The 14785-nt window shown below is 39.7% G+C and overlaps 1 protein-coding gene across 1 annotated transcript; it reads left to right on the top strand.

Moving 5' to 3' along the window:
- The first annotated feature begins 1108 nt into the window (after positions 1–1108).
- On the top strand, positions 1109–12524 carry epha2a (eph receptor A2 a). The gene is made up of 17 exons (XM_053498303.1): positions 1109–1269; positions 1689–1756; positions 2884–3538; positions 7527–7682; positions 7800–8132; positions 8231–8358; positions 8447–8624; positions 8730–8832; positions 9037–9092; positions 9721–9846; positions 10029–10214; positions 10370–10431; positions 10528–10737; positions 10843–10992; positions 11127–11320; positions 11488–11643; positions 11757–12524. Exons 1-17 carry the CDS (start codon positions 1194–1196, stop codon positions 11866–11868), a joined length of 2949 nt encoding a protein of 982 aa, XP_053354278.1. The 5' UTR covers positions 1109–1193; the 3' UTR covers positions 11869–12524.
- The last annotated feature ends 2261 nt before the right edge of the window (positions 12525–14785 follow it).

The raw sequence follows: 14785 nt of genomic DNA on the forward strand, positions 1-14785 counted from the left end.
TAAAAATGTTTTTCAATATATTTTCTCAGAAATATATAATTTTTTGGTTTATTAACTAAAACTAAAAGTTAAGACAAGCTGGAAATATAAAAAATCCTAATACACACTACATGGACAAAAGTCTGTGGACACCTGACAATCACATTCATATTGAATTTAATTCCAGATTCAAGGTTTCCTCCTATTGCAATCTCAGGGAGTTTTTCCTTGCCACCATCACCCTTGGCTTGCTCATTAGGGACAATCGGATAATTTTAATTTATGCATATTTTCTCATCCATTTCATACTCATTTCCCTAATTTTCTTTTTGATTCAGACTTTTTAAGTCTGCTTTGCAACAATGACCATTGTTAAAAGTCCTATCTAAATTCAATTGAAATTCGTCCTCTTCTTCACCGAAGCCTTTCTGTTAGATGTTTGAAGTGTGACTTTGGGGATTTGTCTATTTAGTCACAAGACCAGCAGTGAGGCAGTGATGATAGATATGGAGGCCTGCTGTGCAGTGAGCGTTCCAATTCATGTTCAGAGGTGTTGAGATTAGGGCTTGGTGCAGGACACACAAGTTCTGCCACTCCAACCTTTCCAAACCCATGTCTTTATGAACAGGACCTGCTGGAACATGTGTGGGCCTCTTAGTTCCAATGACAGGAAAGGTAATGCTACAGCATACCAGAGCATCCTGTACAATTGTGTGTGTCCAACTTTGTCACAGCACTGTGGTAAACACCCACAGTTGTCCATGCAGTGTACATGCAGTGTATATGGTACCATGAAATGTGGAATATAGACTAGGCAAAAGTTTATTGCAGTAACAAAATCATATTTTTTAAGAAAATTAAAACTATTATGTAGCATGTAGCTACATTTCTAAATCAATCTTAACAAGAAAAATAAACGTTGAAAGCCGAAAGAGTCGGCTCTTTTTGTTGATCTGACTCACTGAAAAGATCCGAAATCCTTCCTCTCTCTGGTTCTAGCTCTGCTCGCCCACGCTCTCCGCTTTGGCCCCGCCCACTCCTTATTGAGCACTGTGGCGACATTCCAATGGGCGGAGCTAAAGCCATTCAATTCCTCATGAATGAGTCTCGCTGCCGCAGTGTGGAAAAGTTGTGCGCGCGTGTCGGACACACCGCCCGGTGACTACAGCACATGTTCAGATAAAAAACGAAATAAAACAGAACAGAAATTTAAAATGGATTACCACATTCGCTCTTTGTTTTCTTATTTATTTATTAACAGCATATTTATTCTAAATCAAGCCAAAGAACGTAAGTACTTCTTTTTAAAAAGTCTTTCAAATTGTTCAACTTTTAAAAGCATATATGTGAAGTCTTAATTGTACTCTATCTTATTAATATGATAATCTATAAGACATGTTTGAATTTTTTTTATATTTAAAATATATACCTATTAAAGACTCGTGTGGGGTTTAACTAGTGGTTTGAAAAGTTTAAATGGCAATACTGTACTGACTTGCTCAATGCTAGACTATAATTATTTATTTATTTCTTACATAATAAATATAATGGCCTATACTACTACATTTTGCATTTTTGTTTTTGTTGGGAAAAGTACAGCCATTATCATACACCAGATGAAACAGCAGTTAGCACTCATGAAATGTATATCTTTCATATTTGAAGTTGTTTAATAATATTTTTTAATATACTCAAATATTTTCTTGTAGATATTCTGCTTGATATGAAGGCATCTGGAGGAGAACTGGGCTGGCTGACTTCACCAAGTGAGGAAGGAGTGAGTAGGCCATGGCTTATCGAAAAACTTCACATTTCAAATTTGTTGTATCTATGAGTCACAGACCCAAATTACCAGTTGTTCATGTTGAATGTGGTTTTAAATGGCTGTTATTATATTGTCTTTTTCATGAATCACATGAAATAATAAATGATCAAATAATAGCTTATCAAATATTTTCCTGATAGTTATATCTGATAGTAAATGTTCAATATCACAAGTTAAATTTATATCATACAAGTTTCCTATTTAATAATCTAACAGTTATGGCTTATGGCTTAATAGATCCCATGAACAGTGTTATACAGTAGAAACAGAAGGACACCAAAGCTCTGGGTTAGAGGAAGTATGCAGTCCTCTATCTTTAGTCATGCAGTTTCCTTTCTGAGGAACAGGAGGAAATGGAGACATGGTCAGGGGCAGCGGTGAGCTGTTGAACTTCCGTAAGCTGTTGGGATTAAACGATCGTCTGTAGATTCCTTCTGTGGCTCCAGGGCCTCATGAGAGATTTACATACCAGGTTTTTTTCTCTCTTGAACCTGTAGAGCTAAGGAGATGGCTGTATAAGACTGAGGGCAAGTTCAAGGCATTCACACTCTCAGGGTAGGGATGGGGGGGTTAATTACTCCTTTTGGAGACCAGTCCTATCATTTTCTTGTTCTGATGTTAGAGGCTTTGCCTAGGATCTCTGAGCTCTTGAGCTGATGTGTCCACACATAGCCTTTGAGGTTTGCATGCTTACCCTGATCTGCTGTTCAGGTGCTTTTGGGGGAGCTGAGGGAAGTGAAATGTTTATAACTAGGGATAACAAAAGAAAGAGCCTAAAACTGAGACGTCATTTCATTAAGGACAGCCTGTCTTTCCTTTCTTTCATAAACCCTTAGTAGTTCCAAGGAAGGATGTGCCTAGACATGCAATCCCTGCACTGACATGTCTGTGATATCCACCCTAGTGGGAACAGGCAAAATGCATAAGCCTGAGAATAATAATTGCAATTTTACAAATTATGAAATATATCAAATTTCTTTTAAAAATTATTTTTACTATAGTATATATTGCATCATAATATACTTACAATAATATTAGTACACTTTGTATTAATAGATCTCTGTCTCTCTTTTATTCAGTGGGAAATTGTCCAGACAGTGGTGAATGGCTCTCTCCTGTACACCTACAGCGTGTGTAATGTGATCACTGATACTGAACAGGACAATTGGCTTCGTACCACCTTCATCCAGCGGCCCCTTGAAGCCTCACGTATCTCTGTCGAGCTGCGTTTTGTTGTCCGTGACTGTAACACCTTTGATGGCACACCACCCTCATGTCGTGAGACCTTCGGCCTTTACCTGTATGAAACGGACACGGACGTAGGCACCAGTTTTCGGAAAGGTCAGTTCCGTAAGATCGCCACCGTGGCCCCAGATGAAGTGACAGCAAACAAAGGTGGTGGAGTGAAGGTGAATTTGGAGACACGGAGCATCGGTGCACTATCTAGAAGAGGCTTCTACCTGGCTTTTCAAGATGTAGGTGCCTGTGTGGCTCTGTTGGGTGTAAAGGTTTTCTACACCACCTGCCCCACCATCCAGCGCAACCTGGCTACTTTTCCTGAGCGTGTGACTGCAACAGCTCTAACTGAGGTGGAGGGATCATGTGTGAAGAACGCAGTGACCGTCGGCCAGGCACCTCCTCGCATGTACTGCACTGCTGAAGGAGAGTGGGTTGTTCCTGTCGGGCAGTGCTACTGCAGAGCCGGCTATCAGGCCGTGGGACAGACCTGCCAAGGTAAGCGGGTTCTAGTGCACTGTGTGGGGTAATGCCTGAACAATGATTTAAAATGAGAGAAGTACCACTCTATTTCTTTTTATTTTCGGAGCACTGCAGTTAATATGTGGCTGACTTTTATCTTAAGCCACGGGATCCATTTAAATCAAGGTTGAGTTTCAATTAAAACTTGTAAAGCAGTGCGTGGTTTGATGGTTGAGGAACAACTGCAGGGCTTTGTGGGTGGGCTGCCAGCGTGTGTTTCTGAATAAGTGTGTGCTAAGATGCCTTAGTGTGTCATGCAGTTACCACAGAGTTGTCTAACAAGTTGCCTGTGAGCACACTGGAGACAGCGAACATGACTTCAGTGTAAAGGAATGTCATTCTTGTCCACACCCTCTCACCTGCTCGCATTTTATTTCAGATCTGCGTGAGACTTTATTACTTAAGGAAGGAAGCATAAAGATACCAGGTTACCAGTGGGGAAAGTGTGTGTGTTAAGACAATAAAGGCATAACCCACTTTATAGATTCCCAACATAAAAGAAATGAATATTTTCTTAAAAGACACTCAATTTTTTTTTAAATCATGAAATAAATAAAATAAGCTAAAAGAAAAAAATTCTAGGAGCATAAAGGGTGGCAAAATCCCTCGTTCATTCTAATTTGAGATCTCGTTGAAATAGAGTGAATAAGCTGGTTTAGTTCATTTTAGGCGTACATGATAGAAGGATTTAGGAATTTGGGGGCTGTTTCTTTTCCAGGCGTTTCTCTGGTGTAAATTCCCATGTCATCCAGCAGCTGATATGACTCAGTAGACAGGCCTAACATTACCTGAATACTACCTTGTTTCTGTGTGCGTGTTTCTATGACTACACTTCACCACAGATTACAGGGAAGACTTGGCACACCCTTGCTCCACTGACTCAGTCAGTGTAATTGAGAGCTTCAGCGCTGTGGATGGCTTTTGTAGTGGTGGGAAATATAGGTTTAGTTAGCGGTGATGAAAAGTATGTTTGCTCATGATGACTAACTGTAACTGTAAATCCTATCAAAGATAAAGGAGGGATTGTTAAGTCAACTTCCTGCTAATTAAAACCAAAACCTCATTTTTCATGTTTTAATTGTTGTATGGCTTTTCAGATTCTAAAATTCTTAGGGATTAAGACAGTTTCCGGTACCTGGAAAGTTTTTTTTTTTTTTAACAAATCTTTTGGCACACTTAAAGTGAAGTGATTCTTCTAATGAGAAACTGTGTATTAAAATAATATGAAAGGGCAGAACTCAGGAAGGAATGTTCTGAGGTCCCTGACTTGGACACTGACCTGAAACGGACACTGTCTTCATCCGGGAATGGGAGGGTTACTGGTATGCAAGTCTGTGGGAAGGGTACATTCCAAAACTTTCCGACGCTTTCTGCGGTTTCCAGGAGACGCTCCAAATGTTGTTGTTTTTTTGCCCACCTTTTAGTGAATGACTTAATGAATAAGCCTGGGGGAGGAATGCAATTATGAGAGGGGCGTCTTGTTATCTTTTTATGATATCAGGAACAGAGTCAGGAACGAAAGTGCAAGCCTGTACTTTACACATTTCTTTTTACAACATTTCTGCACTACTCTGTTTAACTGAATTCTTGTTAATTTTACTTAACTAACACTTTATGTGTTGCAGCATTTGGCTCGTTATAAAGTTAATTGGGTCAGCTGTACTATTCTTGAGCAGAAGGCCTTCAGGCTTTCAGTGAAAGAGAAGGTTCTTACGCTTAAACAGCTATGGGGACAATAAAGTTGCTTGTGACATTGTTCTCATTAGAGTTTTACGAGTGGCTCTTTGTGTGCGACTTCTGTTCTTCCAGGCTTATCGCCACCTGCCAGTCTTCATCAGGCCCTCCTATGATTGGAGGCCAGGCTGGAGATGGGGGTGGTGACTGATTCGAAGTTTTACAGTGATACCGAGTAGGGGAATTCTGAGGGGGTCACGTGGCTGCCTAATGTTTCTGTTTCCCAGAGATCAGAGGGTATTTAAGCCATCCGATTTTGCAGGGAAGATAGCGTTTCATTGATTTATGATAGAACATCCGCTCCCTCCCTGCTTTTATTATAATGACTGGTTTATAACACAGATAAGACTCCAAAAACAATGACATCAAACGATTAGGAGAGATTAGTGTAATGATTAGCAATAGGTGTGTCTTTAACTTGTTCTAATTATGTACATTATGTTAAGATTATCTTATTTGGTTATAAAAATGCAATATTCCTATGTCTTTCAAGACCAGCAATTTTTCTGAAAATCGACATGTCCAGAGCACTTTATGATCGTGACTTTATTGTTTTAACTGTTGACTCTTCCACCCACATGACCCTGACTAGTCCCTTTGTGTGGTGTGTTGCGACGGAATGAATTCAGATGGCCAACTCAGCCGTATCTTTGTCAGCCTTCCGTCGCATGAATCAAACTGCTTGGAGATAACAACAAAAACTTTTTCCTGTTACAACACACTGTCATTTTTCCACACTTTTCCTACACAGTGTGACTGATGTTCATCATAGCTTCAGCCACCCACAGTCCTCAAAGCTAACACATTACTGCTGCAAGCCAAAGCGCAAAATATTTGCATATATGTTTGTTTGTGATATAAAAAGCATTACGAGCAAGCCATCTACATATTTGTAATGCTGATTGTGTTCTTGATAACTTTGTTGCTCCCAGGAACTATTGGAAAATAATTATTTCCTCTGCCGTGCTGGAGAAGCTGTATTAAATCATTTTAATTGGCATTGTGGTCAGCTAGATAGCTTTAATTAGATAGTTTCAAACTTAAATCTTTTTTTTTTTTTTAATACAGATACGAGCGTTAAGATTAAGGAATGGAGTGGGAGTTTTCCGCTCACTCCCAACTTCAAACAGCATGGAAAGGGAGGCCGCTTTTCTTATGCGGACATCTCTTCCACCCCCCCCTCCATTTATACCATCTTAAAAGCAAACACACAGCAAATACACAAACCCCCACGAAAATCCCCTCGAGAGAACTGCTGTCAGTAACCCCTAGGAGCAAGTCCCCATTCACACACACATGCACGCATACACCACCTACTGCTCATCAAACTCAAACTCTTTCACTTAAAGCGAGGGCTGAAAGACTGACCCCTGGGAGGTCACACACTCATTCAGAAGAGCCCCCTCCTCTACATACTTTTTTTTTTTTTTTGCAAGCTACTGACTTTCTCATGGTTTTTAAAATGTACACATACCAGCATCAGTCTCTTTGTACTGTTCATACACTTCAGAATGACCCCAACATCCTCTTTGCTAGTGATTGTAAGTGTCACGTTCCTTTTCTGGAATCCTGTACTCTGCACTAGCATGTCCTCATCCCCTGACACAGGAAGGAAAGGAGGAGAGGATGAAGCCTATACAAACTCACAATTCCCACATCCTGTTTTGTCCAACCAACATCCCCACAGTGCTCTATAACATACCTGCAGGGCTTAAAACCTTTCTGTTGGCATTCTTTTATTCTGAGCTTAAGCTTGCCCGAATGTTTTTTTCTTAACGGGGCTTACTTTTGTCAGAAGCTAGAATCACTGTAGGTCTGTTGTCTTGATAAGTATATGCTGTGCGGGGTTGTGTCGTCGTTGATGGATTCGTCCTGGCTGTAGCTTAGTGGGTGTGAATCCTTTTACCCCTATTGTTCCTCTCAGATGGGGAGAGGGGATAACAGCGGCCTCCTGAAGCTCTATCACTTAAATAGGTGTTGAGTCTGGTTAAATCTCAACTAAGTCTTTTCATTAACCCATTCCTCCCTTGGGCACTATGTGATAAAGTGGAGGGAGAAGATTTAATAAGAAAAAGTGGAAAAGCCATGCTCAGTGACTCATATGTGGTATGGGAAAGCCTTGTATGAGATAATGTTATTTTGGTAGATGTTTTTTTTTGTGATTGTTTGCTCTTGCGTAGCTAAACAACATGTCTCAATACTTGTGTCTTTTATATATATTTTTTTTTAGCTTGTGATGGAGGCTACTACAAGAGCTCCGATTCCAGCCAGCCTTGTGAAGCCTGTCCTGCAAACACACAGCGTTCAGGTCCTGGTGCACGCCAGTGTCCCTGCTTAGAAGGTTTTTACCGAGCAGACACAGACCCTAGCTCTGGTCCATGTTCTGGTGAGTGTTTCTGGCTGCTTGAGTTAACACTTCCCACTGTCTTTTTGCTGAAGAAGTGAGTGTGTTTATGAATTTGTGCTTTCAGTCCATCACTTGTGCAATCTGTCACTCCCTCAGGTCCACCTACACCACCAGAAGACCTCAAGTCCACTCCTAGCCTAACAGCAGGGGCTGTACAGCTGACATGGAGACCTCCGTTTAATACAGGTGGCAGGACTGACATTGTGTACAATGTCGCATGTGAGCGCTGTAATGGAGCAATCTGTGCACCGTGTGGAGGGAGAGTGCACTTCGAGCCTACACGTACATCTCTACGCGTGCCAGAGGTTACAGTCAGCGGCCTGGAGCCTCACATTAACTACACATTCAAAGTGGAGGCATTGAATGGTGTGTCCCATTTGAGCTCAGTAAAAGCAACTGCCAGCATCACAACCATGGTACACGTTACAGGTATAAACCTCAGCTCATAGCATTTCAAGTAAAAGTATGTCTTTGTGTATTTACTTAAACAAAACAGTAAGTAAAACCTTTTTTTTTTCTCATCACAGAGACTCCAAAGGTAACATTTATCCGAGTAGTGGATTGTACTTCTAGTAGTCTATCTCTGTCCTGGGCTGTGGACCAGCACACGATTTCCCATCATTCTCCTCAGTATGAGCTTATGTACCGCATCAAGGTATGTAGATAAATCAGTGTTTTACTGCAATGTTCATTGTTCTACTTTTTTTTTTTTACATTGATTTACAAATGTCTCTCTTAAATAGGACAATAAGGGAGAGCAGGATGTTACCACATACAGCGTTCTGAGGTTGGACAAGAACTCAGTCCAGATTAGTGACCTCTCTCCTGGGACTAAGTATGTTTTCCGTGTTCAGACTCTAACACCAGAGGGTCACCCCAGCAGTCAGAGTGCAGAGCACGAATTTGAAACCCTGCCCATGGGTAAGTGTGTGAATCTGTGCGTGGGCACTTTGTTATATTTTTGTCCTAAAATAATACAGAAGCAGAGAATCGCGTGTAACCAGATGGCATGTATCTGTCCAACAGCTGAGCCCCAGAAACAGAGCAGTTCCATGATCGTGATGGGAGCCATTGCTGGGGGCGGAGCCATGTTGCTTATTGTGGTGGTCATTTTACTCCTTCACAAAAGGTTCGAAAAGTTTCTAGCTTTTTCCTCCCCTTTTTCCTCCTCCTCATTATGTTCTTATCATATTTCCTCCTCAAAGCTAGCCTCACCCTCTCCACCCTGTGATCTGTTTACATTTATGCTCAGTATGAAGCTATGATATGTGTCACATAACAGTACAAACAAGCACTTATGTGCAAATATAAATTTTTCCCTTTTTCTTATCAGGAGGCTAAATTCACACATCCGGCAGAGAACTGGGGGCAACTACTTCGCCTGTCCAGGTATGACTAAGCCTGGTATAACTTCATTGAAATCATTTGGGTTTTTTTTGTCTTAGATGTTGCATTGTAAAAAAACGGACAGTAGAAATTACAGATATTGTTTAATATTAAAAGCAAGAGCATTTCCACACACAGTATAATGAGAGCTCACAGGTTGTAATCTCCACTGTCACCATTAGAAAAAACACTTGTTAGTGAAACTAATCAGATAAAAATGCTTTAATTGGCTTGGGAATATAAATATTGGACTTTGGAGCTATGGAAAAAGGTTGGGTATCTGGACTTGTTATCTGACAAGTCCAGATTAACCCAATTCCAAAGCAATAGGCAAATCAGGGTAAGAGGGGAAGCACATGAAGGCGGTGGAGGCAACGTTATGATTTGCCGTTCTTTTAGTAGGTCAGGTCTACGCTCTGCAACATTATGTGGCAAACAATTGAAGTCTTGTACTAAATATAGACTAAATGACCAGGTTTAATCAAAGCTAACAATGGTTAAACACATTTTTTTTGCCCATGCAGTGTATCTCATATCTTATAGACAATATATCCAAAACACATAGTTCCTTTTGTTCCCTAGTGTACAATGATGCACATGAGTGTAAACGTGCTGTTTTGTTGTTCCACAGAAAAACATCAGCCTCTGAAGACCTATGTGGACCCACACACCTATGAGGACCCAAGCACAGCTATCCTCAAATTTGCCAGTGAAATTCACCCCAATCACATTACTAAGCAGAAAGTTATTGGAGCAGGTATTCTAACAAATAATTAAGTTTTTTTTATGTTTTGTACTTTTTACGGGAATACTATTTTAGTAAGAATAAACTTTGGATTGTTTTTCCATTCATCATTTCAGAAAATAACTATATTATAGTGAATATTATAGTTATATATAAAAGCAGTTGACAAATTCTGCCTCTTTTTTGTCCCATAGGAGAGTTTGGTGAGGTGTACCGCGGTGTCCTGAAGCTGCCGGGCCGTAATGAGGTGGCTGTAGCGATAAAGACACTGAAACCTGGCTACCCCGAGAAGCAGAGGCAGGACTTCCTGAGCGAGGCTAGCATCATGGGCCAATTCTCCCATCAGAACATCATACGCCTGGAGGGGGTTGTCACCAAATGTACGTGTCAACTCTGTCACCACAGCTCACAATGCACCCACTCAAATCACTCACATTCACATCCCAGTCATTCAACATGTAAGCACGTCATATGGCAGTGACCGATGACTGTGCTGTCATATTCTAATTGGATGCTTCTGGTGCTTTCATTTCAGTCAAACATGCCATGATTGTCACAGAGTACATGGAAAATGGAGCACTGGATCAATACCTGAGGGTAGGTTGAACAGCACAAAGTCCATGTTGTTTGAATTTACTATCTTGTCATTTGCTTTTATCATATGAATAAATACCCCTTTTCTATAATGTGTAGGACCATGATGAGGAGTTATCCTCATACCAGTTGGTGGGCATGCTTAGTGGCATTGCAGCAGGGATGAAGTATCTGTCAGATATGAACTACGTACACAGGGATCTTGCTGCACGCAACATTCTGGTAAATGGCAATCTGGAGTGCAAAGTGTCAGACTTCGGGCTGTCTCGTGTGTTGGAAGACTATCCTGAAGGCACCTATACAACTAGTGTAAGTTACTGTAATAGTGATTTGTAGATTCAAAGAACATAACAAAGCATTGGAGAATTACTGGTTATGATGCTTAGGTTACAAATTCCTTTTTTTTTTTCTTAGGGAGGAAAGATTCCCATTCGTTGGACAGCACCAGAGGCCATAGCGTACAGGAAGTTCACCTCTGCCAGTGATGTGTGGAGTTTTGGTATTGTCATGTGGGAGGTGATGGCTTTTGGAGAGAGACCCTACTGGGACATGAGCAACCATGAGGTACATCATCAACTTTCAACCAGGATATTATCATAAATAAAAATATACAAAGCCAAATGTGTAGCACAGGGTTATTTTATGAATATGTGGGCTATCTAAAGAGATGGTAACCCATTTCTCTTTCTACTTCTCAGGTTATGAAGGCCATACACGAAGGGTTCAGGCTGCCGGCACCGATGGACTGTCCATCTGCTATTAATCAGTTAATGCTACAGTGCTGGATGCAGGACCGTTCCAAGCGCCCACGCTTCCTCGATATCGTCAATGTGCTGGACAAACTTCAGAGAAGTCCCGAGTCCCTTACAGCAAAAGCCAACATAGACCTACGGTAGGAGTCACTGCTTGTATAATCTAGAAGAAATCTCGAAATGTATTCAAGTTTTTATTTATTACAAAATGTAGATGGCTTGATTGTAAGGATTAAAAAAAATCATGTCTAAGGTCTTTCTCTTTGGTTGTTTAATCAATCTTAATGACTTTTTTTTGCTCCTGTAGAGTGTCTATTCGCTTGCCTAGCACTAGTGGAAATGATGGCAGCCCCTTCAGGTCTGTGGATGAATGGTTAGAGTCTATGAAGATGGGCCAATATAAAGAAGCCTTTGTCCATGCTGGAATTACCACTATGGAGCAGGTGTTGCACTTGAAGATTCAGTAAGTAAACACACTAACACACTCAGCTATCTTCAACAGACAATTAACTATATCATTTTTTTGCATCGTTTCATACCAATCTCATTGTTCTCATCTCTTCTTTGTTAATCTAGGGATATCAAGAAGATCGGTGTGCGGTTGCCAGGTCATCAAAAAAGAATGGCCTACAGCATTCTGGGTCTTCAAGAGCCCAATGCAGGTCCCATGGATGTCTTTTCAGTGTGACCCAAAACTTCGTCACCAGAGCTACATTCTACTAAACTCTTCATGAGCACAGCCAACCTAGCCTCAGATCTTAATCTCAGCTTTGCTCTGGGCTGGTTGGCGGAGACACGGAATGCACCTTTTTAAAGAAACAGACCCCCATTGTGAATAAATGGACCAATTTCACAGTTAAATAATGACTGAAAGTTTACTGATATTTTTACTTAGTTATTTTTTCACTGTTGTGCATTCTGTACCTGTATACATTTTTGATGACAGGACCTCAGTGTGTGCCCTCATTTCAAATGCTGGCCAAATTAAAAGTTTATCTTGATCAGACATCGTGAGTGAGGCACTACAAAACATCTGTCAAGGGCAGGTGGTAACTCATGGAACTGTTGAAGGGCTTGAAATTTATTTAATTATTGGCTGTATAAAATTTAGATTATAGATAGTAGATGTTTAAAACACTGAATATGTCTAAGATTTAAACCAAAGGGCATATTCCATACAGTGATAAGAGACGATATGTTTACATATATTATTTTATCTGTTCGATTATTTAATATTTATTGTCTGTTTTTATATTTATTGTCTGTTTGTAGAGCTACTGTTCAGTGTGTAAAATATTTCTTAAATGTTGTGTAATTATTAAATGTGGATATTTAATCCATTAAGCCGGTTTACATTTTTTTATGATTGTCCATAAGAGATTTTAGCCTTGTAATGCGTGTTTCGATTAAAACTTCATCGAAAACCAAAAAGTCAGTGATACTGTTGGTGGGTAAAAAAGATGCTACAATATATACAATTATTACAGCCTGGCCATTTCAAATGCTTAAGAACTAGAAAGTGGTTGTTGCTAGGATACCTGTTACAGATTTTCTTAAACAGTACTCGAATTTCAATCAAAATCCAAAATGCTATCTAGGTCATTAGTATTTGCACAGTGATAATTTTCACACTGTTGCATCTGTACACCACATTGGATTTATAATTAAGCAGTGAAGATTAAAGGGCTATAACAGAAATATTACATAAGCCATTTAAAAGTACGTTTAATAAGTACTTCTATGATTCAGAATTCATCCCGCTTTTTCTATCAGCAGTCACACCATCATTAAACACCTGTGACCCACTGGTCACCATAAGACTACTTTTACTATGTTTAATCATAATGTGATTAGGAAAAGGTGTGCTTTTTTCTGATTGAGGTATATATTTTAAAAGTGGCCATTGGCAGAATAAGACCAAGTGTAACATGTGCATACTGCAATAATTCATAGTTTGACTGCTAGTCTCTCTCTCTCTCTCTCTCTCAGTAAAATTTAATTTAATTCAGCAAGTTTTTCTGGCACAATCATACATATGAGTCATTCAATAATTTGGGGCAGATTTCACATGAGAAAAAAGTACAAAAACAATGTTCTTTTTCTGTGGAACTAATAGTGGCTCAAGTTAGTAAATTCCCTCAGTGTAACATAATTGTTAAAGCTTAAGCATAAACAGTTTTTTCTAACTGATTATCTACAGCACTCTGTAATGTAGTCAACAATTTCCTTATTTTGACCCATAATTTCAGCTTTTTTTCTTAGGACTTGCCTGGCTCAACGCTTCTTATTTTTAAGAAACAGTTTAACTTCATAAAAATATATATATATATATATATAAAAAAAAAAAAATATATATATATATATATATATATATATATATATATATACACTACCGTTCAAAAGTTTTAGGGTCACTTTCTAACTCAATGATGGTTCCTGATTTTTATTTCTTTCTATATTGTAAAGGAATGCTAAAGGCGTCCAAAAAATGCATTAATCTCCTTTGAACAGTTAATGGTGAGATGTTTCTGCTACTTATGCTCTGTAAAGACTTCATAACGCCTCTAATTTCCAGGTGCTTTTAATTGGTCATTTTTCAGGCTGATAACTCTAAATGAACTTCTCGTCTGCAGCAGAGGTAGGTTTTGGTCTTGCCCTCCTGGAATGGCCTTCATGAGAGCCAGTTTCATTATTTATATATATATATATATACAGTATATATATATATATATATATATATATACTGTATATACGCACCTAAATAATTTTTAGGAACACCTGTTCAATTTCTCATTAATGCAATTATCTAATCAACCAATCACATGGCAGTTGCTTCAATGCATTGGAAAGAAAGGTGATTTAAGCAATTTTGAGTGTGCCATGGTTGTTGGTGCCAGACGGGCCGGTCTGAGTGTTTCACAATCTGCTCAGTTACTTGGATTTTCACGCACAACCATTTCTAGGGTTTACAAAGAATGATGTGAAAAGGGACAAACATCCAGTATGCGGCAGTCCTGTGGGCGAAAATGCCTTGTTAATGCTAGAGATCAGAGGAGAATGGGCCGACTGATTCAAGCTGATAGAAAAGCGAATTTTGACTGAAATAACCACTCATTACAACCGAGGTATGCAGCGAAGCATTTGTGAAGCCACAACACACACAACCTTGTACAAAAGCACAATTTTAAGTGTATTAAGTATACTTTTGTGTGCTAAAGTGAAAGAACTTTAAGTATACTTAGTACACTTAAAGTATATGGGGTGAAGACTGTAAAAATGTTTCCTGGTCTGATGAGTCTTTCTTTCTGTTAAAACATTCAAATGGTAGAGTCAGAATTTGGCGTAAACAGAATGAGAACATGGATCCATCATGCCTTGTTGCCACTGTGCAGGCTGGTGGTGGTGGTGTAATGGTGTGGGGGATGTTTTCATGGCACACTTTAGGCCCCTTAGTGCCAATTGGGCATCGTTTAAATGCCACGGGCTACCTGAGCATTGTTTCTGACCATGTCCATCCCTTTATGACCACCATGTACCCATCCTCTGATGGCTACTTCCAGCAGGATAATGCACCATGTCACAAAGCTCGAATCATTTCAAATTGG

Source organism: Clarias gariepinus, chromosome 6, assembly GCF_024256425.1.
Source record: "Clarias gariepinus isolate MV-2021 ecotype Netherlands chromosome 6, CGAR_prim_01v2, whole genome shotgun sequence".
NCBI classification, from domain to species: domain Eukaryota; kingdom Metazoa; phylum Chordata; class Actinopteri; order Siluriformes; family Clariidae; genus Clarias; species Clarias gariepinus.

Bases quoted from the DNA above. Each gene is read 5' to 3' on its own strand.
- epha2a (XM_053498303.1), top strand. From the start codon at position 1,194: ATGGATTACCACATTCGCTCTTTGTTTTCTTATTTATTTATTAACAGC. The intron at 8,833-9,036 runs GTTCGAAAAGTT...TTTTCTTATCAG, and splicing joins ATTTTACTCCTTCACAAAAG to GAGGCTAAATTCACACATCC. The intron at 9,847-10,028 runs GTATTCTAACAA...TTTGTCCCATAG, and splicing joins GCAGAAAGTTATTGGAGCAG to GAGAGTTTGGTGAGGTGTAC.